At 43.2% G+C, this 25,979-nt stretch overlaps 1 protein-coding gene across 1 annotated transcript in view; it reads left to right on the top strand.

Annotated features, from left to right (window-relative positions):
- Window positions 1-25,979, top strand: part of LOC145413595 (glutamate receptor 1-like) — a 211,706-nt gene that overhangs the window by 176,616 nt on the left and 9,111 nt on the right. Inside the window, exons 11-15 of the mRNA XM_080283285.1 lie at window positions 5,264-5,509; window positions 5,780-5,889; window positions 16,024-16,222; window positions 20,492-20,736; window positions 21,433-21,538. Of these exons, the coding sequence (XP_080139411.1) occupies window positions 5,264-5,509; window positions 5,780-5,889; window positions 16,024-16,222; window positions 20,492-20,736; window positions 21,433-21,538 (906 nt within the window). The remainder of the gene's footprint in view (window positions 1-5,263; window positions 5,510-5,779; window positions 5,890-16,023; window positions 16,223-20,491; window positions 20,737-21,432; window positions 21,539-25,979) is intronic.

Raw genomic sequence — 25,979 nt, 5'->3', positions numbered from 1 at the left:
ATATATTACCTAAGGTAATATTATATAAACTGAGAATTCAGCGTTGCCTGTGACAGTTTGTGTAGAAAAATATCAAGGTTGTTCGTGACGAAGCCAACTCGAATAAACCAAGTCTCTGTTCTGAAATTTTTCTGTAGAGAGTAATACGAAAATGATATAACAATTTAAATGAATAAAATAAAAATGTAATACATAACGTATATAATACACAAAAAGATTCACATGTTTACAGATCATACATATATCACGGTTAATGGTGAAGGTTACCTAGTTTCCAGTGCGGATCTAGTTTGTTATTTGTTTAGTGTACTCCGCTAGTGTGACCGTGAGCGTGAGTGAGTGGCCTGAGGTCAGTGTCCACCTGCTTTGGTGAGAATGTGGCTGATTTGTTTGATCAAGACGATATCATGATTTCACGCTTGGAAGGTATTTATCTATTATGCATAGCTACTGTTTACCAGTACATTTATATTAGTCATGAATTAGAACTGTTAGGGTGTTCGTTATACTAACTTGGTAGTTAATTGTAATTTTCCTATTGTGTAGCCCCAGTTGCTACATTATATAATTTATATTTCAATAACTGGATAGATGCGTGGGGGCATGTGTTAAAGTACCGGGGGTTATATATTCTATTGCAGCGTTTCTTAACCTGGGGTGCTAGCACCCCCAGGGGGTGCTGAAATCAATTTTAGGGGGTGCTGGAAAATGCTGCATTATATTTTTTCTTACTGAATTTGCTTAGTATTGGCATCCTTGATTTTTTTTTTTTTTTTTTTTTTTTTGAGACTATAAAGTAAACTGTTAGGCAGTACTTCACTTCACTTTAACCCTGCAGTAGTGTAGCAACTGCAGTCCCAGTAACCAGATGTAGAGGGGTGCTGGACTGAGACCTTATTACAGAGGGGGTGTTGAGGTCGGAAAAGGTTATGAAACGCTGTTCTGTTGTAATGTAATAATGTGCGTTCAGTGGTAAGAGCTCGATTCTGGCTGTTAGTTCCTTTGGGGATGGAGGCAGTTACCTTACTGCCCACTCAGGTGATATACAGCTAAAGTGGAATCATTGGTTTTTATTAGTCATTTATCTTGATTACCTCAACTGTCACGTTTATAATTTACGATTTTTTTAATGCAAGGAAGAAGGAGCCAAAGGCCAGGAGCCCACAAATGGTTCTCTCCAAGAAAAAACAAAAACAAGATAACAGAAAGCCACTGCAGTTTATCTGTTTAAATATCATTTAGTCTGTTAACTTTAGTATTACAATGCATAGCTGCAGCCAGGAATATCGTTCCACATCATAGAGAATACAGTACTTCACCTAGAACATTGTATTCAGAGGAATTTGTTAAGGACTTGGGATCCCGTTACTAGGTTTCGAGAGTCATTACTCGGTGTCAAGCTATTATCATCAGCGAGTCAACAGACTGGTGTCCGTAGCGGTACCTTATATTGATTCAAGGTTATATTCTGTGCGCTGTTTTACCGTGAGTTTTTTTCCTCTTTTCTGCACGGTATGATTAAGTGAACTCTTTCAAGTCGAAACTTGTGTGAATGAGCTTAATTTACGGCAAGACATATCTTTTATCTGTGGACTCCTAATGCACTAAAGGAAGAAAATATGCACCGGTCAGTGTCAGATACTACTGTGAAATAACCCTCAGATGGAAGTAGGAGACGGAGAAGAAAGGGGACGAGAGGAGGAAGACGGGAAAGTGGGAAGAGGAAGTGTAACATGCCAAAAGAAGGAATAAAAGGAGGAGGAAGAGGAGGAGGACAGTAGGTGGAGAAGGAACAGAGAGATGTAGAGAATGAGGAGGAGGTGAGGAAGTGAAGGCGTTGGACGAAGAAGAATGTAAGAGTGGAAGAGGAGCAAAAGGGAGGGGGAAACGAGCAGAGGAAAGGTGAATACGAACAGAAAAAAAAAAAAAACGGAGAGGTAGGAGGAAAAGAAGTGAAGGGTAATGACGATAACAAGAGGGGACAGAGGAAACATAACAGGGGAAAGAAAAGGAAAAGGGAGATCAGTAATTAAAATAATAACAATAATAATAATAATAATAATAATAATAATCTACTTATCTATATACCTAGTATGCTTCCCCCAAGGAAAGGGAGGTAGCCGAGACAGGACGACACACTCCCCATTTACTCATCCATTCAAACACATTCATTCGCATCTTAGCCCCAAAAGGGAGAAGGGACAGATCCTCACCGCACCACACCGCACAAGGGTCAACTGCGCAGTGCAATCAGTGACATCCACAGCAGGGCCCGACAGCAGAACTGGTTTACCCCTGCCACATCATAATAGACCCATCCCCTTACCCGCAACTGACCTGACTAGCTGATCAGACCAAATGCGGAGAATATCCCCTCAGGGTTGTGTCATCATTTATTCATTCACAATTTCTCTCCATTTATTTCTGTCACGCACAGCCACTCTTCCTTGCTCAACAGACATCCCTCTTGCATCCAGCGCTTTCTTCACACTGTCCATCTATCCTATTCGTGGTCTCCCTCTCAGCCTTACACCTCTCACATCAGATCTAGTTATCTTTTTCACCAATCGCTCATTATCCATTCTCTCCATATGCCCAAACCATCGCAACACCCTCTGCTCAACTCTACCAGCCATCTCCCAAACAACTCCAGTTCTCCTTCGCACTTCATCATTTTGCACTCGATCCATACGCGTCACTCCACGCATACTCCTCAGACACCTCATCTTCATTACATTCAAACTTTTCCTCTCTGCTACACCCATATTCCATGTTTCAGCCCCATATAACGCAGTCGGTTCCACAACACCGTCATACAGCCTTCTCTTTACATCCATTCTAAGCAAACGACATCTAAACACTTTTTTCATTCCTCCCAGCACCTTTCCTACTTCATTCATTCTCAACTTCACTTCTGCATCTATTCTTCCATCCACAGCAACATGTGACCCTAAATATTTAAAACACTCTTCCTCCTCAAGCAACTCACCATTCAGAACTATATTCATCCTCCTACCATATACCAACCTCGTACACTTCATCACTTTACTCTTATTCTCATTTACTTTCAAATTCCTCCTATCACACACCCTTCCAAACTCCTCTACCAACTGTATCAATCTCTCTTCTGAATCAGCCACCAGTGCAGTATCATCTGCAAACAGCAGCTGCTTTAGATTCCACTCTCCACCATCATCATTCACCAGACTCAGACCTCCACCTAAAACTCTTGCATTCACCTCCCTTGCAACACCATCCATATAAATATTAAACAAACAAGGCGACATCACACATCCATGTTGCAGCCCCACTCTCACGGGATACCAATCACTCACAGCATTTCCCACTCTTACACACGCTCTACTATTTACATAAAAACGTTTCACCCCTTTTAGTAACCTACTATGAAGTCCATACAATCTTAAAACAGTCCACAAAGCCTCCCTATCAATTCTATCATACGCTTTCTCTAAATTCATGAATGCCCAAAACACATCCTTGCCTTTCGCTAAATACTTTTCACACACTTGTCTCACAGCGAACATCTGATCCACGCATCCCTTCCCTCTCCTAAAGCCACACTGCTCATCACCAATCACTCCCTCTGTACCCTCTCTAACTCTCATAATTAACACTCTACCATACACCGTACCTACAACACTCAACAGACTTATACCCCTAAAGCTAGTACATTCATACTTATCACCCTTGCCTTTATACAGTGGGACCACGCAAGCAATTGCCCAGTCAACTGGCAGCATACCTTTCACAAAGCACACATTCAACAGTCTTACTAACCAGTCAACAATAGTCACTCCACCACCCTTCAGGCATTCCACAGCACACCCATCCATACCTGCAGCTTTCCCTGTTTTCATCTCCTTTACTGCCTTCTCCACTTCCTCCTTCGTGATCAAAGAATCATTCAACTCTCCCAACACATTTATTCCTTGCACCCTTCCATCCGCCACAGTCTCAGCCACCCTTTCCTCCTCTACATTTAACAATCTTTCAAAATACTCTGCCCATCTCTTCCTTACTGCATCTGTCTCAGTTAACATCCTTCCATCCTCTGCTTTTACTCGCTCTTCCTTCCCAGACTCTCCTTTTCGCACCCTTTTAACCTCCTTCCGGAACATTTTCTTATTCTGTTGAAAATTCTCAATCAGCCGCCTACCCCACCTCTCATCTGCTGCCACTTTAGCATCACGCATAGCCCTTCTCGCCCTATTCCTCTTTTCCTTATACCTCTCATATGACACCTCATCCTTCCTTTGCAGCCACACTTCATATGCACGTCTCTTCTCAGCCACAACCTTACGTACTTCCTCGCGCCACCATTCACTTCCTTTTCTTACACCACCACCCACACGTCTCACACCACACACCTCTTCTGCATGCCCCACCACAGCACTCTTAAATAATAATAATAATAAAAGGAAAGCAGGAGGAGGATAAATAATAATACTAAGAGGAGAAGATTAACTTAATTTCACAGCAACATGGCTAGTAAACTAGAAACAACACTATGAGGATAAGGAGGATGTCTGACTTCCTCGAATTGATGGAGCTAATCTAGACTGGATCTAAATCCTCACTACTATACGTATGTTACAGTTTACCAAGTGGAACGTATGTCAAAATTTAGCGTGTGGAGATTTTCGGTAACAGCCATAAGAAGCACACGTAATTTATGAATGAAACCCCAACCTGTATAAAGAGGGACATGACTGGCTGAAGTGCTGAGCATTGAGAAAGATAAGTTCTTCCTTTACTGTACAAGTATATTCGTTAATGGCGGGCGCTTATTGTGTCGTAATATAAGCGGTTCCGTGGACGTAATGAAATAAGTAGTGTATAGCAAATAAACGGGAGATATCAGTGTGTCCTGGGGAGGAGAGGGGTTGTGTGAAAGTGAATGAATTGTGTGTGTGTGTGTGTGTGTGTGTGTGTGTGTGTGTGTGTGTGTGTGTGTGTGTTTTGTATGTGTAGAAGGGGGGGGGATGGTGACTCTGGAAAGTGTTGGGGGTCTGCGTATGTCTGTACTGCTGTAAAGGGGGTTGATATGTGTGTGGGGGGTATAGTGGAGCATAACGCAAAACGGTTTGTTTATCAATTAATTATCGGCATCACAGAGAATTGTCAGCATCACGATACATTACTGTTATGATGATGATGATTAATGTTTTTGTTTTTTTCCATTTTGCTTCGTTATAAAGACTCCAACATACTTCCAAACTCATACATTTTCTCTGGGCAACAGGAGGCGGACATAGCAATCGCGCCACTAACCATCACATCTTCGAGGGAACAGGTAGTCGACTTCACCAAGCCCTTCATGACCCAAGGCATCTCCATCATGATCAAGAAACCCGCCAAGGAGAAACCCGGAGTGTTCAGCTTCATGTCGCCACTCTCCCACGAGATTTGGACCTGCATCGTCTTCGCCTGCGTCGGGGTTTCCATCGTCCTGTTCCTCGTCAGCAGATTCAGCCCCAGCGAGTGGAAGGTGAGTAGTTAGGGGAATGTACGGGTGAGGTGATGGTTACTTTGGTGAGGGAAGTAACTGATGTGTAAAAGGAATGCTGAGCCTCAGTCGACGGGCTGTCAAGTTTACACACACACACACACACACACACACACACACACACACACACACACACACACACACACACACGGGGTGTAACTGGTAATAATAATAATAATAAAATAATAATAATAATAATAATAATAATAGTAACATATGTAGCCATATCCTCCCCTCCCCTTTCTCTGGCAGGTGATAGAGATGTACGGCAAGTCAGGTGTCAGCAACGACTTCAGCATCTGCAACAGTCTGTGGTTCACCCTGGGGGCGTTCATGCAACAAGGGGTCGATATCTGCCCAAGGTGAGCTACAGTTACATAGATACATACACCATACAGATAAGAACCATTTTTTTTTTCCTACGAGGTCTGGTTTAAATATTAATGGAAAGACTTTCTCCATGATTACAGGTATTAAAGGGTCACGGAATTCTGGCCTGAACAGGTGAGAATTATTAATGCTGATACACAGACCGTACATATATTACGGTTATTTCTCGGTTGTCTGGGTTTTATGTTAGTAGAAAGACTTACTTGATAATTGCTGGTCTAAAGAATCCTAAAAGAGAGAGAGACAGACAAACACATACAAAGTCATGGTCTCAGGTTCACCCTGGGGAATACATGCAACAGAGGATTGATTTCTATGCAAGGTTAGGTACAACTGCAGTATTATATTGACTATACTGGGTTTATGGCCTGTGTTTTTCTAGTTGGTCTGACGTAAATATTTATAGATAGGCTTCATGATAATTATATCCATCCATCCATCATCCAATCCTATGTCGCCCCATGAGGAGCGTAGGAACCCGGGGCTAGGCAAGTTGGTCCTGACATTTAAGATGAGAGTGACCAGCCTCACTCATCCCTGAGGGGCATTACGTGAGCAATAAACCCCAACAATCCCATGGATATAAACCTACACAAGCTCAGTCCGACTGTACCACCTTAATTACCTACTAAACAAGCAGGCTCCGTAATTTGGTTATATGGTTACCACCCAGCGTTGTAAATGGTTTCCTGGTGTAGGGTACAGGAAACCATTTGGCATGTCACTCAGTGTAGACCTACCCATAGGCAGAAGGAAGAGGAAAGAAAGACAGAAGAGGGAGTGTAAAGTCACCAATAGGCAGAAGAAAATGGAAAGAATGAAGGAAAGAAAGAGAGATGAGGAAGGATGGAAGAGAGGAAAGGGCAGACACCCAAAGCAGCACTGGATCGAGTGAGTGGATGGTGAGCGCCCCCACCTACCACATACGTATAAAAACCATATCTGAAGAGCAGCGAGAAACATACATCAACCATACAGGCTTTATGTACGGTCTCCATCAAAAGTCCTGTCACTTCTGCCCATCATGAGCCTTGAAAATCAGTGTGGTGAATCCATAGTACCCGACTCTGATGACTTTATACCATTGCCATACCAAATCATCGATGTTGGTTGCTGCTGATTCACTGGACCGATTATCGAACCCCATGGAGAGAAAAGCAGGAGAGGCGACAGGACTTCTGATATTTAGTGTACCATATGTGTATTTATTTTAATTTTAGTTATGTGGAGATGGTTTGGCTTTACTGTTTATAATAACTGGTGAATCCATGTTTATCGGAGAGACAGGCAGAAAAAGAGAATGTATGGCTAAATGGGATTAGTTTGTGTGTGTGTGTGTGTGTGTGTGTGTGTGTGTGTGTGTGTGTGTGTTTCATCCATTCCCCCCCCCTCTCTCTCTCTCTCTCTCTCTCTCTCTCTCTTCCGTTCCTTTGCTTGTTTGCCGTCGTGGGAGGCTTCGGGGGCATCGACTGGGGCTTGATGTGTGGGGAGCTCTAGCAGGGTACCTTCATTCCCTCCACAGACGTGGAGGCCTGGTTGCAAGATGGCCTTCAAGTCCATTCTGCTCTCCTCTCTCCCCCCTCCTTGGGCCCAGTCGTTGCCTCAACTAATTTTACAAGGCACTATTCTTTTTCTATCACTTCTTCTTTCGTTTTCTCCTGTCTCTCTCTATGCTATCATTTGGCTTTAAATGGCTTGGACTTTTCCACATTCATCAAAATTCTCATCATTTACCACGCATAAGTTGCAACAGAAAGGACTGGGTGTGCCCTTGGGCTATTGTCTTGGCCAGTGGTGGGGGTCATGGTGGTTCGGCACCACCGCAGTGTGCAGACCTCTGCAGAGGGACCCTCTGTGGAGGCGGAACCGTCGCTGGGCTGCGACTGTTGGTTCCGGGGGTGCCGTGGCTCTCGGTCATTGGCCGGTGACCCTTTGATGTGCAGAGAATCTTTGTTCTCTGGTGCAGTGTCGCTATCCCTTCCAGGGTAGGGTAAGGGGTGCACACTGGAGTTTGACCCCCATCGGGGTCGTTAGCCGGGCCTCTGGACTCGGGGTTTCGCCCTTAATGTCCTTCCTTTTTCAACCGTCATGATGAGCCTTTCCTGTTTCGTATACCATTATGGATTTGGATATTAGTTCCCCCTCCCCCGGTTCTGCCGCCGACCTGACCCAGGTAACGACCTCGGCTTCTCTTTCAGACATCCCACCGACTGCCTCCACTTTTCCGCATCTTTCCTCCTCCCCCTCACCCTCATCTTCTTCTCCTCCAATTTCTGCCCAGTCCTCCTCTACTAGCTCCTCCTCTATCATTACTCTAGAACCTTATCTTCCTCTTACCTCATCTACCTTTTCCACACGTATCTCTCGTCCTCGTCCATCTCTACTCCCATTTCCTTAGCAAACAGAACATGACAAATTCCAAGCTTTGTTCGGCCCCCAGACCTGGACCAAGTTTTTTGACATTCCCTCAACTGCCCCTCTAGCAGGCAATGACCTGCTTTTTCAGTGTTGCCTATTGAAGCAGGTGGGCAAAGATGTCCAATTTACGTCTCGTCCAGATGGCTCTCGTATTGTAACAGTTCAGTCCGAAGAACAGGCGACTGCGATGACCAGTTTACTTAGTCCTGCCGGTACACCGATTATTGTAACAAAAAATGTTCCCCTCAATTCTTGTGTAGGGACAGTCTTAGTTCCCACTTATGTCGATCTTGGTGACCGTCAGTGGCCAGAGTGTTCTCCTCTTATCCAGGAGATTTTAGAACTCCGGGGTCATAAAGTTGTTACAGTACAGTGTTACTCGCTTCCTCCTACGCATCGCTGCCACTATTCTATAAATATTGCAAAAATCCATTTTGACAGCCGTACCTTACCTACCACTGTTATGCTTGGTGGTCTCAAGCTAAACGTGAAAGAATCTCCCCAAGTCCCTCATCAATGCCGTGCTTGCTGGAAGTTTGGACACCCCCTGAAATTTTGCAGATTCACTCCTATGTGCCGCCTTTGTTCATCTTCAGATCATAAGGATGATGAATGCCCCTCGGATCATCACTGCTGTCCTAATTGTAGAGGTGAGCATACTGCCACTGATCGTTGTTGCCCTTCGTATAAATTTGAATGTGAGGTCCACTGGACTCCGCCGGGCTGAAGCTCGCCGGGAAGCACAACGTCAAGGCTATACAGATGCTACTGCCACAGCCTATCGTCTCTATTCGTCTGTTGCAACCTCAGATGTCTTTGTCACTTCTTCGTCCTCTCCCTCGTTTTCTTTACAGCCTTCTTGTTCTCTTTTTGCAGCCCAACCTTTGTCTGTTTCTCTCTCAACCACCTCTTGCCCTTCTTCATCCACCCCTATTCCATTATCAAATTCCTTTTCAGTTCTCGGTTCCTCTACTTCCACCTCTCTTTCCTCTACCCCACCTACGTCATCATCTACTTCCGCATCCGTGTCGCATCCTTCCCGTTCTTGGCCACGCCTCTCCCACTCTGCCACTCCCCTTCAGTCGGTCAAGAAACGTAAAGCCCATCGTGGGTCGCATCCTGTTCCCCAAAAGCGCTGCATGCCTCCTCTCTACTCCAGGACTGACTTCCCTCCACTTCGTCATGCATCTTAGGATGACAGTTCTCCCGAAACTATCCAGAAAGTTACACGGTTTCTTCAGGATACCTCTTCACCATTGTTTGTTCCAACCAGTGCTGCAACTGTCCCCATTTCCACTTCTACAATTACCATTTCTGCCGATGTTCACTCTCCTCCTCTCACTCTTCCTTCCACTCCTCTTCCCCCTGAGGCTGCGGCGTCTACATCCTCTACTTCATCAGTAATCTCTCTGTTACTTCCTCCTTTCTTTTCTTCCCCCACCTCAGCTTCAAGTAAGCCTATCGTCAAATCCCTTTTAGGCCTTCCTTTGCCTCCAGGGGAAGAAACCCCCTTCCCTCACAGCCGTTCTTCCTTGCCCAAGTCATGCCCTACCACCACTCAGTTCTCCAGTGGTTCTTCAGTACCCACTATCCTTACTCAAAGGTAACCTCATCTTCAACAAACATAGCTTTTTAGCACCCTCAGTTTTGTCATTGTTCTGATCCTCTGTTTTATGTTACGATGTCTATTTTACAGTGGAATTTACGCAGTTTTACCTCACAGTGTAACGACCTAGGTTATTTGCTTTCTGCTCACCAACCTATGGTGCTTTGCTTAGAGGAGACTCGCCTTCAGGAGTCCCCACCTCCTGTCCCCAATTATACCTTTTTTAGCTCACCTCATTCCATTTCTAATGTTTGCATTTTGATCCACCATACGGTTCTATTTGAACTATTACAAATTTCTACTGAGCTCCCCTGCATTATAGCCTGCACATTTCTTGGACGTTGGTTAACAATTGTTTCCCTCTATTTCTCCCCCTCAGTGGCACTTGATTTTTCAGCATTAGCCATCCTGCTCTCCAGTCTCCCTTCTCCATACCTTTTACTTGGCGATTTTAATAGTCGAAATCCCCTGTGCGGTGATTCTGTTATCAATCCTCGTGGTCTACTGATGGGATCTTTTATTTACCATCATGAGCTTCTTGTCCTCAGTACTGGTGTTCCCACCCACTTCGATGCACGTACGCATACCTTTTCCTGCATTGACCTTTCTTTGTGTTCTCCATCTTTCTCTTGACTTCAAATGGTCTGTCCTTCAAGATTGTCTGTTTAGTGATCATTTTCCAATACGTCTTCAACTCGTCATATTCTCCTACTCCACGCCCTCCACTTTGGTGTTTTGCTCGAGCGAATTGGACAGCTTTTACTTCCTATACAACTCCTCTTTCTGTTCCTTCTTCTTGTGTACAAGATATGCCCACTTAATTCCTTGATGTGGTCCTAAATGCTGCTCATCAGGCAGTTCCTAAGACCACTCGTCCCTTTTCGTTTAAGTGTGTTCCTTGGTGGATGCCGGAATGCTCAAGAGCCCTCCGCATCAAACGGGCTACTTGGTAGAGCTATCACCGCAAATGTCATACCGCTGATAAAGTTTATCATCTTATACTTTTCCAACGTGCCAGCACTGCCTTTCGTCGAACAGTTAAAGAGGCCAAGAAATCCAAATGGAAGCTATATGTTTCTCGAGTTAATTCTAACACGCCCATCTCGGTGGTTTGAGCCTGTATCCCTCAGGTAGCAGGTAAATGGCTACCATTTCCTGCTCCGGTCCTCAATCTGTATGGTACTTCCATAGCAGATCCCTACGTAGATGCCAGTGCGCTAGGCGAACATTTTAGTGAGGTTAGTAAAGGCTCTCATCTGACAAGTGACTTTCATAAACTTCGTTCGACAGCAGAGCATCATCCGCTCCACTTCCACCTCTCTGATGAAGAACATTATAATGCTCCTTTTACGTTGGCGGAATTACGTGATGCCATTCGTTCTTGCAGAGATACATATGAAGGTTTAGATGATGTTCATTACAGTATGCTTAAACACCTCTCATCGGCGGGGCTTCGGGTTTTTATTAGCACTTTATAATTGTGTTTGGACCACAGGCGAATTTCCCCCAAGTTGGTACATCGCGCTTATTATTCCTTTCCTCAAGCCATTTAAAGATGGCCATCTTCCTCAAGATTATTGTCCAATAGCTCTGACGAGCTGTCTTTGCAAAGTCCTGGAACGTATGGTTAATGCTAGGCTAATGTGGTTGTTAGAATCTAACCATCTTTTATCTCTGACTCAGTTTGGCTACCAAAAGATGCGAAGTATTTTGGACCCATTGATTAAGTTAGAAATGTATGTTAGGGCTGCGTTTTCCAAAGGTGAATCAGTCCTTGCTGTATTTTTTGATCTTGAGAAGGCATATGATACAGCGTGGAAGTATCATATTCTCCGTACAGTCCAATTATTTGGTATTGTTGGCAATACAGGAGTTTTTATTCAAAAATATTTGACAAATAGGTCCTTTTCTGTTCGCGTCTGCAATAGTTTGATTCCTGCCCACAATACGAAGGAGTTCCTCAGGGCAGGGTTCTTAGCACAACACTTTTCCTTATTGCAATTAATGATATTGTGGCGTCTCTCCCAGTAGGTGTACATTCTTCTTTATATGTTGACAACTTTGCTGTCTATGCTGCAAGCTCTAATTCCGTAGTGTTACAGAGTCTTCTTCAGGCTGCTATTACGAATGCTTCTTCTTGGGCTACTGCTCATGGTTATCGGTTCTCCACTTCTAATTCGTGTGCAGTGACCTTTACTCGAAGTCGTCATTCACTTCACCCACTTCTCTGTCTTTATCATCATCCTCTCCAGTATCGGGCATCTACTAGATTCTCGGGCCTGATCTTTGATTCTAAGTTGACATGGGACGCTCATATTTCGTCTTTGAAGGTGTCGACTTTACAATGTCTATGTCTCCTGCAAATTTTATCCCATGTGTCTTGGGGTGCTGACCGTACATCCCTACTTAACCTTCATCGAGCCCTTATTTTATCAAAATTAGACTATGGGTGCCAAGTTTACTCTTCTGCTTCCACTCGTACGTTAGTAAAACTTTATTTGGTACACCATTTTGGTCTTCGTTTAGCGCTTGGTGCTTTCCGCTCCTCTCCAGTAGAGTCTTTATGCAGAGTCAGGTTATCCTTCGCCTTATATACGTCGTGCATTACTTTCTCTTCGCTATTTCTTGAGACAACATCAGTTTGTCTTTGTTGGTGCTCAGAATACATTCCTCTGTTGCAGATTATTATTTAACCCATCCCCGTCGTCGACCCCCTTTCATACTTCGTGTTCAGTCCTTCCTCTCGTCCTTCCAGTTTCCATAGACAGTGTTCTCTTATTTTGCCCTGGACGGCTTCCACCTTGGCTGCTGCCACGTCCCTCTGTTTGTTCTTCCATATTGCCTTCCTCAAAGTCGTCTACATCTTCCATAGTTCTTAGATCTTCCTTTCACTCACATCTTGTCGAACATGCTTCTGTAGTCCATGTCAATACAGATGGATCAAAAATGGCTCACGGTACTGAGTTTGCAGTTCAGTTCCCTGATCATTCATGTCAGTATAGCCTTCCTTCAGTAGCTTCAGTTATGACGGCTGAACTTCATGCTTTATTACTTGCGGCCCGTAAATGTTACAGCCATCCTTCATCGTCCTTCGTTCTATTCTCTGACTCCCCTAGTGCACTCCTTCTGTTGCAGTCAACTTCGCGCTTCCATCCTCTCATCTTATAGAGTCAAGAGTAAAATCAGTGTTTTTCTGCTGGGTGCCAGGTCATGTCGGCATTCGTAGTAACGAAACTGTGGATGCCATGGCTCGCGAAACCCTCCAGTCCCCTTGTGTGCCCTTTCAATCTGTTCCAGTTTCTGATTTTTTTCCTGTCCTCCGAGCGTTCTTTTGACAGCAGTGGCAGTCTTGCTGGTCCATGTTGACTGGTAATAAACTCCGGACTGTTAAATCTGTTTCTCTGTGGTCCAAGCCTTGTCATCGTAACCGCCGTTGGGAGACTGCCCTCGCTCGCTTACGGATTGGCCATACTCGTCTTACTCATGAGTATTTGATGTCTGGCGATTCGCCGCCTTTCTGCCCTGCTTGCAATGTTCTCCTGTCAGTACACGACATTCTCATTGCCTGCCCTCGACATACAGGAGTTCGTCATCGACTATTACCGTTTTTATCCTCACTTTGCCGACCTCCAGATTGAAGCTATGTTTTAAGTGAGTCTCGGTATTTTTCTATTACCCGTTTAATGTCCTTTTTAACTCATTTAGGGATTTTGTATATTTAATTTTTCTTCCGTTTTTCCCTTATTTTCCTCCTTTACCATATTTTCACACTGTGATGCGACTCAGTGCCATATGGTCTTTGTTACCTGGTGCTACCTTTTCATTTCATTTCATTTCATTTCATTCTCTCTCTCTCTCTCTCTCTCTCTCTCTCTCTCTCTCTCTCCTGTTGGTAGCCGGAGTAAAGTACAAAAATCGTAGTTTGATGTCAAAGGAGTGTTCTGCTACCAACGATAATATTTTCTTTTCTCTGCTTTTACTGTTTAGCCCAATAACATTATTATTATTATTATTATTTTTTTTTTGCAGTCTTCCAGCTATTATATTCAGCTAGAGACTTTTCTAAATGGAGGAGCTTAGATGCAGCTTCTCTTAATTTGTCCATTACTGAGAGATCCAATTTAACTTTTATAAAACTTTGCAGTTACAGTGGAGGGGAAATTGTTGAGTGCTGTGAAGAGTATGTACGAGGGAGCTAGGGCTACGGTGCGAGTGGATGGTGAGCTGAGTGAGTTCTTTGATCTCAATGTGGGACTGAAACAGAGTTGTGCGATGTCTCCACGGAGGTTTAATATATACATGGACGGGGTTGTAAAGGAGGTGCAAGGTAGGGTAGTGGATGTGGGGGTGGCTGTAATGAATGAGGGTGAGATTTGGAAGATTCCGGTGCTGCTGTTTGCTGATGATACAGTATTGTTGAGTGAAGATGAATGGGAGTTGCAAAGTTTGGTAAATGAATTTGGGACAGTGTGTAGGAGGAGAAAGCTGAAAGTTAATGTAAACAAAAATAAAGTTATGGTGTTTGAGAGGAATGAAGTCACAGAGTGTACAATGAGGTTGGATGGTGAGGATATGGAGAATGTGAGTGCATTCAAGTACTGGGGTAGTGTGATGAGTAAGGATGGAACTTTGGGGGATGAAGTGCGTGAAAGGGTACAGCAGGGAAGCAAGGTTGTTGGTTCACTGAAAGCAGTGATGAGAAATAGGGAGGTGAGTATGGAAGTTAAGAAGTCACTGCATGATAGTATTGTGATCCCTACCCTGACGTATGGAAGCCAGGCGTGGACCTTGCAAGAGGGGAACAAGTCAAGAGTGAGAGCAGTGGAAATGAGTTACTTGAGAGGAGCATGTGGAGTGACGTGGAGGGACAGGTTGACGAATGAAGACGTGAAGGAACGTTGTGGGGTGGATGTGGATGTGGTTGAGAAGATTAGGAGAAATACACTGAAGTGGTTTGGACATGTGGAGAGAATGGAGAATGAAAGACTGACTAAGAAGGTGTATGTAGGTGAGGTGGAGGGAGAGAGAGGGAGGGGTAGACCGAGGATAAGGTGGAGACATGGAGTTGAGAGGTATATGAGGGAGGGGGGGGTGAGTTGGGGGGAGGGTAGTCAAATGGTGGGTGACAGAGCGACTTGGAGGCGTTTTGTCTGTGGCCACCCTTTTGCGGGATTAGGGCGTCGGGCTATAGATAGATAGATAGATAGATAGTTCCACCACATAATTGCAGTGAAATGACCAACACCGCATACTTCTCTGCCCCTCAGGACGGGCCTCTCAGACTGGAAGAGTTTGAAAAAGGAAACAGATTCAGCCCTTTCAGTCCATTGTTTCTCATTTACGCCACCACTGAATGGCTTCCAATTAGGACGAATGCTCTTAACCCCTCCTGTATCTTTCCCAGCACCCCTTCCGTAGCGAGATTTCCTACACCTTTCTCTTTAACCTCCTCATGTTTGCTATAAGTTTAATATTGATATACTTTGCATCCGTAATGTACAAGAGTAAAACACACACACACACACACACACACACACACACACACACACACACACACACACACACACACACACACACACACACACACACACACACACACACACACACACACACACACACACACACACACACACGAGTATGCAGAACAAATCGTTCAAAAAAGATGCTACGAAGCCAAAGACGTCACCTCGGGAATAGGACGCACGTATGCTCTGAAAAGTATAATGAGGCCTGTATCTGACTCCTACAATTTGAATAATCTCTCGATAACCCAGTACATTCGTGTGATGATAGCGGTGATAAAATGTAAAAGGCCACCTTCGTAACCCTCCAGTATGGTGACTTGTAATCTTTATGCTGGCACCAAACGATATATGCAATTTAGGCAGGAGTTCTTGCAGTAAAGGGGTTAATGAAGTGTTAGTCTCGTATCTTACCTCTTCTCTTCGAAAAAATCTCTCCCAAGTTGAATAAAATCGTCTGTAGATGGGAAGAATGTATTATTGAAGACGATCTTTGACACCGTCCCACCCACACAAACTGTCTCCCTCACAGCATATAATTTACACCGCTCACCATCCAGATCGCTGTCGGGTCGTCTCGTGGGAAGTGTGTGGTGGTTCTTCACACTAATCATAATCTCTTCGTACACCGCCAACCTGGCCGCCTTCCTCACCGTCGAGAGGCTGGTCACCCCCATCAACTCTGTGGATGATTTGGCCAGTCAGACTGAGGTGGAGTATGGCACGCTTCAAGGGGGATCTTCCCTGGAGTTTTTCGAGGTGAGCCATTTTTTTTTCATGTATTTTGACTGAGTAGTTGATTGATGGTATATAAAGGAAGGGATTAAGTTTTACAAATGAGTTCAAGATTACTTTTTTTTATTGAATCGGGTTTTGGTGTGTGTGTGTGTGTGTGTGTGTGTGTGTGTGTGTGTGTGTGTGTGTGTGTGTGTGTGTTTTCTGGTTGGTGTATGAATCCCAGTTGGTTTAATTCTTTCAGTCTGGTGAGGTATGTTTCATTGTATTCTAGTTACTTCCAGGCGATTATATTCAGCAAAGAGGCTTTTATTCTGAGGTGGTCTGGTCTCTTCCAATCCCAGAGTCATCTAAAGATAACAAGAGGAGGCTGGATTGTCATGGTAACAGTCATGCCATAAGCACTAACTTACTGCGTATTGTCACTTGGTTAATTGTAATACTTTGCTGGTCATTCAGGGATTGTGGATAGCATTGTTGTGACGTCATCAGCCGTTTTAGTCTGGACACGGCTGAATCAGAGTCGTTTGCAGTGACCATACACACGATTATAGGAAAGCTCTATAAGGGTCATAAATCCTTAATGGAACTCAGAGCCTGATAGTGTTGTGTAATGAATGCAGGTGGTGTTGGCAATGAAGTTTGTCGTGTGCGCATAAATAGTACACGTTCGAGAAACAGACGTTTCGCCACTACTATACTTCGGCTGTCACTGTTTATCGTCTGTATATCTGAAAAATAATTGTTTATAACTCGTGACATCGCATCACATGCATACATATAAATATATACGTTTCAGTCATATTGTATAGTGCTGAACGGATTAACATAAAGGAACTATGGTTGCTTGTTTTCAATAAATGGTCAGTGTCTGCCGAGCTGTCACAGCGAGAGAGTGTGCCTGTGTGCTGCGATGTTCCCACGCGGCGATGTTCCCACGCGGCTGTCTGTACTACAACTAGCATGGTTAAACCATTTTTTTTTTTTTTTGCATTAGTCACAGGATAAGAGAAATGAGCATATGCTTCTATGCCCAAGGGAACAACCACCGTAATGCATGAAACACCCTCAGATGGCTCCCAGCCATGGAAGCAATAAACATTCCAGGGAAAATCGTAGAAGTTCTTCCTGAGGGCCTTTCAGTCAGCAGCTCCAAAGTGCCATAGTTGCCACTTCTTGGGAGGGTCCACAGACCTTGAGCGATAGGACGGGTTAAGCTGATAAGGTCGTGTTTGGAAGAGCCCAACGAAGAGAAAAGTTTAACAGCGTAAGCAGAAGGATTAGTGGTACGAGAGAGGTCAAGTATGTTGGAACTCTCTCCAAGGTAGTCAGGGATATGGGTAGTATGCTGTACAAGCTTCTCTAGTCACTAAAAATAGAAAAGATGTAGGCTTCTTCACCAGGTGCATCAGTGTAAGGAGAGGAGAGCCAAATATGGTGGTAAACATTGAAATCACCTGGAATGGAGATTTCAGAGAAAGAAGAAGTTAATAGGATGTGTTGAGTCGAAGAATTTTTCATCATAGATTTAGGGGATAAGTATTCAGTGCACATATATTTAGTCAGAGAGCGAGAGGATAGCAGCAGCCAGTGAGTAGATAATTCAGAAGATTCAAGTTCAGGAACCTGGGAGCAAGATATGTTGTTGTGTACATAAAAACAACAGCCACCTTTGGCTTTGAAATGAGTATAGAGAAAGTAGGAGGATACGGAGAAAGGTTTGCTGTCAGTTGTCTCAGACAGTTGATTGTCTGTGAGGAAGAGAAGGTGAGGTTTAGAGAAGGGGAGGTGGTGTTCAGCAGAGAAAAAGTTAGAGGAAAGGCCGCGAATGTTGCAGAAATGAAAAAAGTGAGTCAGACAATGGTTTTGGGCATTGCGTTTGGTCGTCACCATGAGAGGGCTGGATGATGGGGGCTATTATGGTCGCCCCACCCTAGGCACTGCGATGCTCGGTATTGAGATGCCATTTCTAACAAAATTTTGAATAGGAATTGTTGTGTGTAATTTGATGACAGTCAGTGGAACTTGCATTGAAGAGCATCCTGGCCTACTCTCTGTGTTACTGAAACACTGAAAAAGTTCAGCAGAGGGAAATGGTCAGAATCAAGTCCCGAGGGCTGATGAAACGGGAGCTCCAGATCTGCTTTGACATCTTGGGAGTACTGCCCTGTTCGACTGGTGCTACAGTCTACTCCCAGGCCTGTAACCTAATGTAATTGGTGTAATTCACTTACTTCTTGTAGGTTACACGGTTATATGAACACAGAATCATGATCAGAGGATTTTAAACGTAGTAATATGGTATGTTCTTGGGTATGGACTTGAGTACTGGAATATATTCCTCGTTCAGTCCATATACTGATACTAAACTGTTATTGGTGGAATTCATTATACTTTGTTTAGCTGCTATGTGGAGTTACGATCGTGGCATATGCAGTGTGTTAACTACAGGTTTGTGTTTGAAGGGGAAAGTGTGTGGAGTTGTGTACAAGACATTTCGGTAGCGTGGAGTAAGGTGACCAGGGTAATAATGCGACGGGCAGGAACTGCTTACAAGTCAGGGCAGCCATTTGCAAATTGGGTCTCCTCTTGTTTTTGCATCGGTACTTCACTCATGTTCCCCTAGATGTTCATTATCACTCTGTGGTTTATTTGGTGAACAGTTAAGGAAATATTGTGATAAGTAAGAAAGATACATTAGGTATAAGTGTGTGGTGCTTAGATATGGTGACAGCTAGATACATACCGTATGGTAAATGTGTGATGCTTAGATACTGATACATACTCGATAAGTACAGTGCCGTGTTACATAAAAACACAATTACTTTGGATATACTGTAGTTTTAAGACACTGAGAGTTAGTGTGCTAAATTGATCATCGAGTATTACATTTAAGATTGCACTGTGATGCACAGAGTGATACACTGTGTTCATTTTTTAGGTTTAGGTTCTGTATATATGTATATCCTGGATATTGTAATTACAGATATCTAAAAATTGACAAGGATTACAATACCACCCACTCTGATAATAATTTGTGTTCTCTTGATTATTGTCTTAACCGCTCGTTGTTCCTTGAACTGTCCTACACGGATTTCAGTGAACAGCATGTCATCGGATTGAAGGGGTGTCTTTTTCAATATTCATTCTTTACTCAAAGTTGGCCTAAAACTGCCTTCTCTCTACCTTCAAAACTGAATATTTACAAGAGAATATCATTAGAATATGATGCTAGTCATGAAGAAGTGCTGTGGAAAGGTTAAGGAGTCACAATATTGTAACATTCTGCCACCGAGTCAAGTGAAATACTGCAACAAAACAAAAATCAGAGTCATGTTAAAAGAACCATTGACATCTTTTCCATTTTGCTTGCTGCTACCAGATTTTTTTTTTTGTTTAAGACATTTCGAAAAGGAAGGGTGAAGCATAGCCTTCATCAACCTCATTGGTACGAGATCTTTTTTAACAAATGAAATCGAATCGGATTGAAGGTAAAAAAGAGGTTCCAGCAGCACTTTGGGGTGGTTTGGTGGACATATCGATTACTGTAGATGGTGGTTATGCTTTGGTGGTGATGGGTATGGTGGTGATGGCTATGGTGGTGATTGTTGTGGTGATTTTGATGATGGTGGTGGCGTAGACAATGACGACTGTTTTATAGAATGCTTTTGCACTGCTGATATACCGTTTAGATATACGGCATATAAATCAACCAGCGTATATATGCACTTGTATAAAAACCTGAGTTAGAAAAAAAAAAAAAGGAAAAATAGACAAAAAATGGCAGCATCTCCACTCCCTATTTAATGTTATTGATGTCGTCTACCATTTCTGCTTCCCTCATCTCTCTCTCTCTCTCTCTCTCTCTCCCAAATTTTGCTGGGTTTCTCTTTTTCGTTCACGAATACGTCCCAAATTCTCATTTCCTCAACTTCAGTTATGATTTACACCTCTTACTATGCATCCTTCCTACCACCAGTCCATTTTATTGTTTTTCAGCGTTCCGAGATTAGTGTTTACAGTTCCATAAAAGTTCATATGTCTTCCTGCAAGAATTTGTTCTCCTCCATGCACTGTGAGGGGATCAGCGTATTGTACTGTACCTATCACAGTACGATTTCACATTACTGTTCATGAATACTTTATCTTTCAGTACTGTTCTTGCTGTTACCAAAGTATTTAATTGCCTCTGTGTTATGACTTTTTTGTCTTCTTGAAGTCCGATTATATCAGTGTTTTGTTATTGCCACCACTAGTTTATTATTATTTTTTCACTTTTTTTCCTTTTTGCAGGATTCCAAGATAAGTGTGTACAGTCGAATGTGGGAGTTCATGTCGTCCCGTAAGCATGTGTTCACGTCCACGTACGAGGAGGGCATCGAGCGGGTACGAACGTCGAAGGGCAAGTACGCCTTTCTGCTGGAGAGTGTTAAGAACGACTACATCAACGGACAGCATCCCTGCGACACCATGAAGATTGGACATAACCTAAACACCAATGGGTACGGCGTGGCCACTCCCCCACACTCGCCGCTTAAGTGAGTTGTACAGAAAATGTCATAGCCAGAATGTTGTTTGACCTGTTCAGCTCAGGAACATAATTTTGCTATAGTCTTGCATGGGGAAGATCTCTGATACAGAACTGGTTATTGGGGGATGTGTCTGACACTTCCAGCTCGAAAAGTCTCTCCTAGGCTGGATAGGTATGAAGAGTAAAATGAACACACCCCTGCTACACTATGAAAAATCGGACTTAACCTGGACCTGGGTACACAGAAGTACTTAAGGCGACAGACTTACATAAGGCCCCATATGGAATGCCTCAGACCTATCTCACTCATGCACAGGCGCCGAATTTACTATGGTCGTGAAATTGGGGCTGGGTGAGGGGGTATCGTTGGTGTCATGGCGTATTTGCCTACAGCCGAATGAAGCCTAACGGGTCTTATGTATTTCAGAGCAAAGCACGTGTGTAATAAGGATGTTGTACTGGGATGAAGATGAGCTGTCTTTAAATTGCTTTAGCTAGGCGGAGATTTCTGTCCTTTACAATTATTGTGGTGTGGGAGCCTATATAGTATTATTTTATGTTGCACGCATGTGCCCCCCTCCCCCCCCACACACAAGTTACCAGATTCTCCATCCCCTACCCACGTCACTCTTTCCTTTTCTTTCATTCTCATCCCCACTCTTACTATTCTGTTCTAATCATCCCCTTTACCTGCTGTCCACAGGGAAAGCCTCAATTTGGCAATACTGAGCCTGAAGGAGAGTGGAGACCTACTCAGACTAAAAAGCAAGTGGTGGTTCGATAATTCGGAATGTGGCAAAGATACGCAGGTTAGCACCCCCCTGTTTGCAGTAATAATAGTAGTAGTATGGCAGTTATTATAATTAATAGTAGTAGTAGTAGTAGTAGTAGGTATAGTAGTATTATCCCTTGAAAACTTTTCTGTTTGAAATCTGTCAAAATGGTGATTTTAGGCTTAAACGCATTACAAGCATGTGCAAGAGTTGCCCTACCGGTATAATGTCTGTGTACCAGGTTCGTTTTCGTTTTCGTTTTTAAAGGTTCCAACATGCTTGCATGCGTCACCTAATGGCGGCTTTCCATGCTGCACGATCCATTGCAGTCTCCCTGTTCAGTCCCTTAACCCTGAGGTCACACTTAATGACCTCGTCCCATGTTTTTCTCGGTCTACCCCTCATAACCCCACCCCCAATATTTATAGGACTACATAATAGATAGATAGATAAATAGATAGATAGAGAGACAGATAGAAGCAGGAAGTCAAATGATGAGAAGGTGTTGTGTTTGCGAGAAGCGAGCAGCGCTAAACGCTTACACGGGGGAAAGCTGACGACAGCGGCCAGTAAGGAGATGATTCAGTTAGCTGTCAGCAGTCCTCTCGTGAGAAAGATCTAGTCCACCCACGAGGAACACATGTGACACACCCCTGCTATACCAGAATTTAGGAAAGAGAGCTGAGACCTAGATTAGCCACCGAACAGGCTAGACAGAAGGAGACAAGCGACACTAGAGAGAGGTCGAGACGGAGATTAGCTTGAGAACAGAGAGAGAGAGAGATAGCGAGACAGGGAGGTAGCTACCCAGGACTTATACTATTATACCTGTTTAATATTTCCAAGACAAATAAAAATAGTCCCATACTATTCTTTACCTCTCCCGTCACTACATGACATCTGGTGGGGAAACTACTACAAGATATAAAAGCCGCTCGACCACAAGTCTAAAATATACTTCTCTACAATTAACTACAAAGTCTTTATGACATTTGGTAGCAGCGAACGTATACGAACCTCGTCTACGAATCAACATTAAATTCCTACAAAATATCAAGATTGACAACAACCAACAATATCAGCTCCTGCCCCTCCGTCTCCCAGATCATTACGCTGATGCAGAGGTCAAGAGATCACTCGACGCCTTGCAAGTAGCTTAACGACAAATCAGCAAATCTGCGGACATCGTCTCCGAATTAAAAGCAAATTTCTACAAAAGCAACCGAGACTACAAGGTTAGCTCCAGTTCTACAAAGTCTACAGCCATCTACAATCAACTACAATTAACAACTCTACGTCGTCTGTATAATCTTCTACACGCACCTACAAGTAGCGGCGGTCTTCATCCCACACCGAATAAATCACTAGAGAAAAGGACAGAGAAAACTTCCACATAGAATAAAGGGAACAAACAAACGAAGAGTGAGACACGATTTACAACTCATCTTACTCACTCGTCTTCACTCAAGTTACTCATCGCTACTCATTCACTCACCACAGCTACCAGTGTGGGAAGCCGACGTCACCATGTGCTGAGATGACATCACAACGCGAGTCTGCCATGCCAAGCAACGTGTGACGGACACCAGGCACTTCTCACCCACTACTCATTACTCATTATTCACATAGCTCCTACTCATATTCACTTATTTTCACAGTTAAGTTGGAAATTCGACGTTCTATGTTGAGGTTTGCCTGGGACAGCCGTTAACCACTACAAATACCAGGCCATGGAGTTTCCTGAGTAATATCGTCCATCAACACACCACTAGAATTATCAAGAGATCTTCAATCAAACCTGTATTTTCTTCCGAGATCGACTTTTGTAACGACACACCTCTACGATCTGTATCAAGTGGGTAAAATTATACTTGCTCATTTCTTCTCAGTGCTAAAATTAGCTATATTCAACTTATTTAATCATCTAGTTTGCTAGGACATAAATAAACAAGAGGCGTATTTCATAACATCATATCTTAATGACAGGAATATTTTCGCAACCACCCACGTTAATACCAGATGACACACAAATTGCCACAACATCAGACTCACAATTAAGAGACAGCCCACCCATTGTACAACCCACACCACACGTTATAGATAAGGAAACAAATACGGGAGTTTCGGATGATGAGTGGGAAACCCCTTCAGATGTTGAGAGTATCGACTTCGCAGCTGCCTTAAATACGTATGCCAATATACTTAACAGGGTTCACCGGTCCGGTCATACATATTCTACCATTCCCTCACATAACGATAAACTCGTACAAGTTGAATTAACAGGGCAATCATTAAAGATGAATCAAGAAACAAATACTGCTGATCTAAAAACCACACCTCACGTTTTTGTGTATCACGAGGATAAGACTGCCCCAAAATTCTCTGGCACAGACAAGGATCGCATTGATGTCATTTCATTAATCAGTCAGTGCGAACAAATGTTCATCAAGCGCCACATACTAGATGAACAAGAGAAAATTGCTATTTTTTCATCTTGCATAAGCCAGGAAAGATGTCCAGCAAGCAATTTATTGCGCTCCGATAAGCTACATCGTGCTAGGACATATGATGAATTTAAAACTGAATTTCTGAAGAAATTTTCTGGAGGTATGAACTTCTTGCCAGGTATAATTCCAGAATTACATAAAATTGTAGATCTTGTAAGGGAGCACACTACAAACCATGTGCTCAGTGAAATAACTGCTGATGTCTCCACAATCAAGAGAACCCTATTAGCTACTCTGGAGAATTCTAAGTGGATAACAGATGATGGAAAGATGTCCCCAGACCTCGTCGTGGACATCATTGGTTATGTAGCTGCCTTGTGTAAATTACCTGATAGAACCCTTAAGATCGCCAAAACAATCGCGTACATCCCTGGAATGTGCTTACTAGACTTAATGAACGAGGTAGAGATGCAGTGCAGTAAAGCAGGTGTGGTCGACACACATGCACATTCTGGTAGAATCAGGGTACCTGAGACAGTATCAGCTGTGAAAACATCAACACCGACCCCAAACAGAGAACAAAATCGATCGCGACCTGAAATGAGGCAGTCCAAACAGACAAAGACGCCTAGACCTCGTTCCCACACGCCTTCCTACAGGCAGTTTCATAAGTTTTCGCGCAGCCCGAGCAGGTCTCGCGCTATAAACAACACTTTTATGGGAAATCACCTCGTAGGTCACAGTCAAGGGATAGGTCCATTCTGTGTCATTACTGTGCAAAACCAGGACACACAAGGTATGAATGCTTTATCAAGGCAAAAGAGGATAATCAAAAGACACAAGGGTTTGGTCCTTACTGTAGGCATCATAGATACCAAGGGCACTGGACTAGTGATTGCAAAACAGTAGAAAAAATTGTGTCTATGTTCAAATCGGGGGAAGACCAAGTCATGACAAAAAACGAACAAACATAAAAAAGAACAAGGTTAAACTTCACATAGGAGGCATGTTGGGAAATGAGTGTATCTTGATACCAGCTGTATGTGAGGATCAAAACGTTTCCTTATTTTTAGATACAGGCTCTCCAGTGAACTTAATAACACATGAAGAACTAAATAGAATTCTTAAAAATAAAAAGAAAGTAACTTTTCTGGATGAAGCTGATTTAGAATTAAACACAGTAGATGGTCAAGAGATTACAGTAAAAGGTATGATAAGATTAAATCTCAGTTTCACAGAAACTACAAGACCATTCTCTGCATTGTTCTATATCGTTGAAAACTTAGCAATTAAAGCTCATATGTTACTGGGCTTAAGATCCATGAGAACTGAGAACATAACTATACTCCCACAAATGAATGGAATAGACTTTGATAATGAATTTATAGAGGAAATAACTTCAGAGCCCTCACCGATTGGTAGAATTGAGCCAAAAAGAATTGGTAATATTAAAGGCTTAAACAAACATACACAAATAGATGAGTGTATAGATCCACTTACACCAGCAACCCCATCCTCCAGAATTAGTGACCCAGCTAACAGTACTGATTTATCAATTTTTCCAGCCCATCTCACTAATGATTTGGTTATACCACCTAATTCATACATGAAGGTTACCATAAAGAGCAAATTACGGAATAGTACTGTTCTTGTCTTAGAAGAATTATGTAAAGTAAAGGGATTGTCAGTAGAAAACGCATTATGTCATACGAACGACGAAGGGCTAACTCAGATATTCATTATTAATCACATGAATGGGGAAGTTCAGTTGAAGAAGGGACCTTGCATAGTTAATATTGAAAAATGTTTCGCCCCTGTAAAGGAAATAAATATTGGTGGAGTAACAAGTGAGATAAAATCTACGGATAGAGAAAGAATAAAAGAGAATTTAATTCACTCAGGTGAATTTGACGAAGAAAATGATTTGTTAACCCTGCTGGAAACACACAGGGACACCGTAGCCTTGCCCGGAGAACGATTAGGGTGTACTAACTTGATTAATCACATGATTAATGTGCACCCAGAAACAC

Source organism: Coenobita brevimanus, chromosome 1 (assembly GCF_032717465.1).
Source record: "Coenobita brevimanus isolate Jiangsu-jjx chromosome 1, ASM3271746v2, whole genome shotgun sequence".
NCBI lineage: Eukaryota > Metazoa > Arthropoda > Malacostraca > Decapoda > Coenobitidae > Coenobita > Coenobita brevimanus.
The sequence above is the reverse complement of the archived record's forward strand: the minus strand, read 5'-3'. Positions and strand labels throughout refer to the sequence as shown.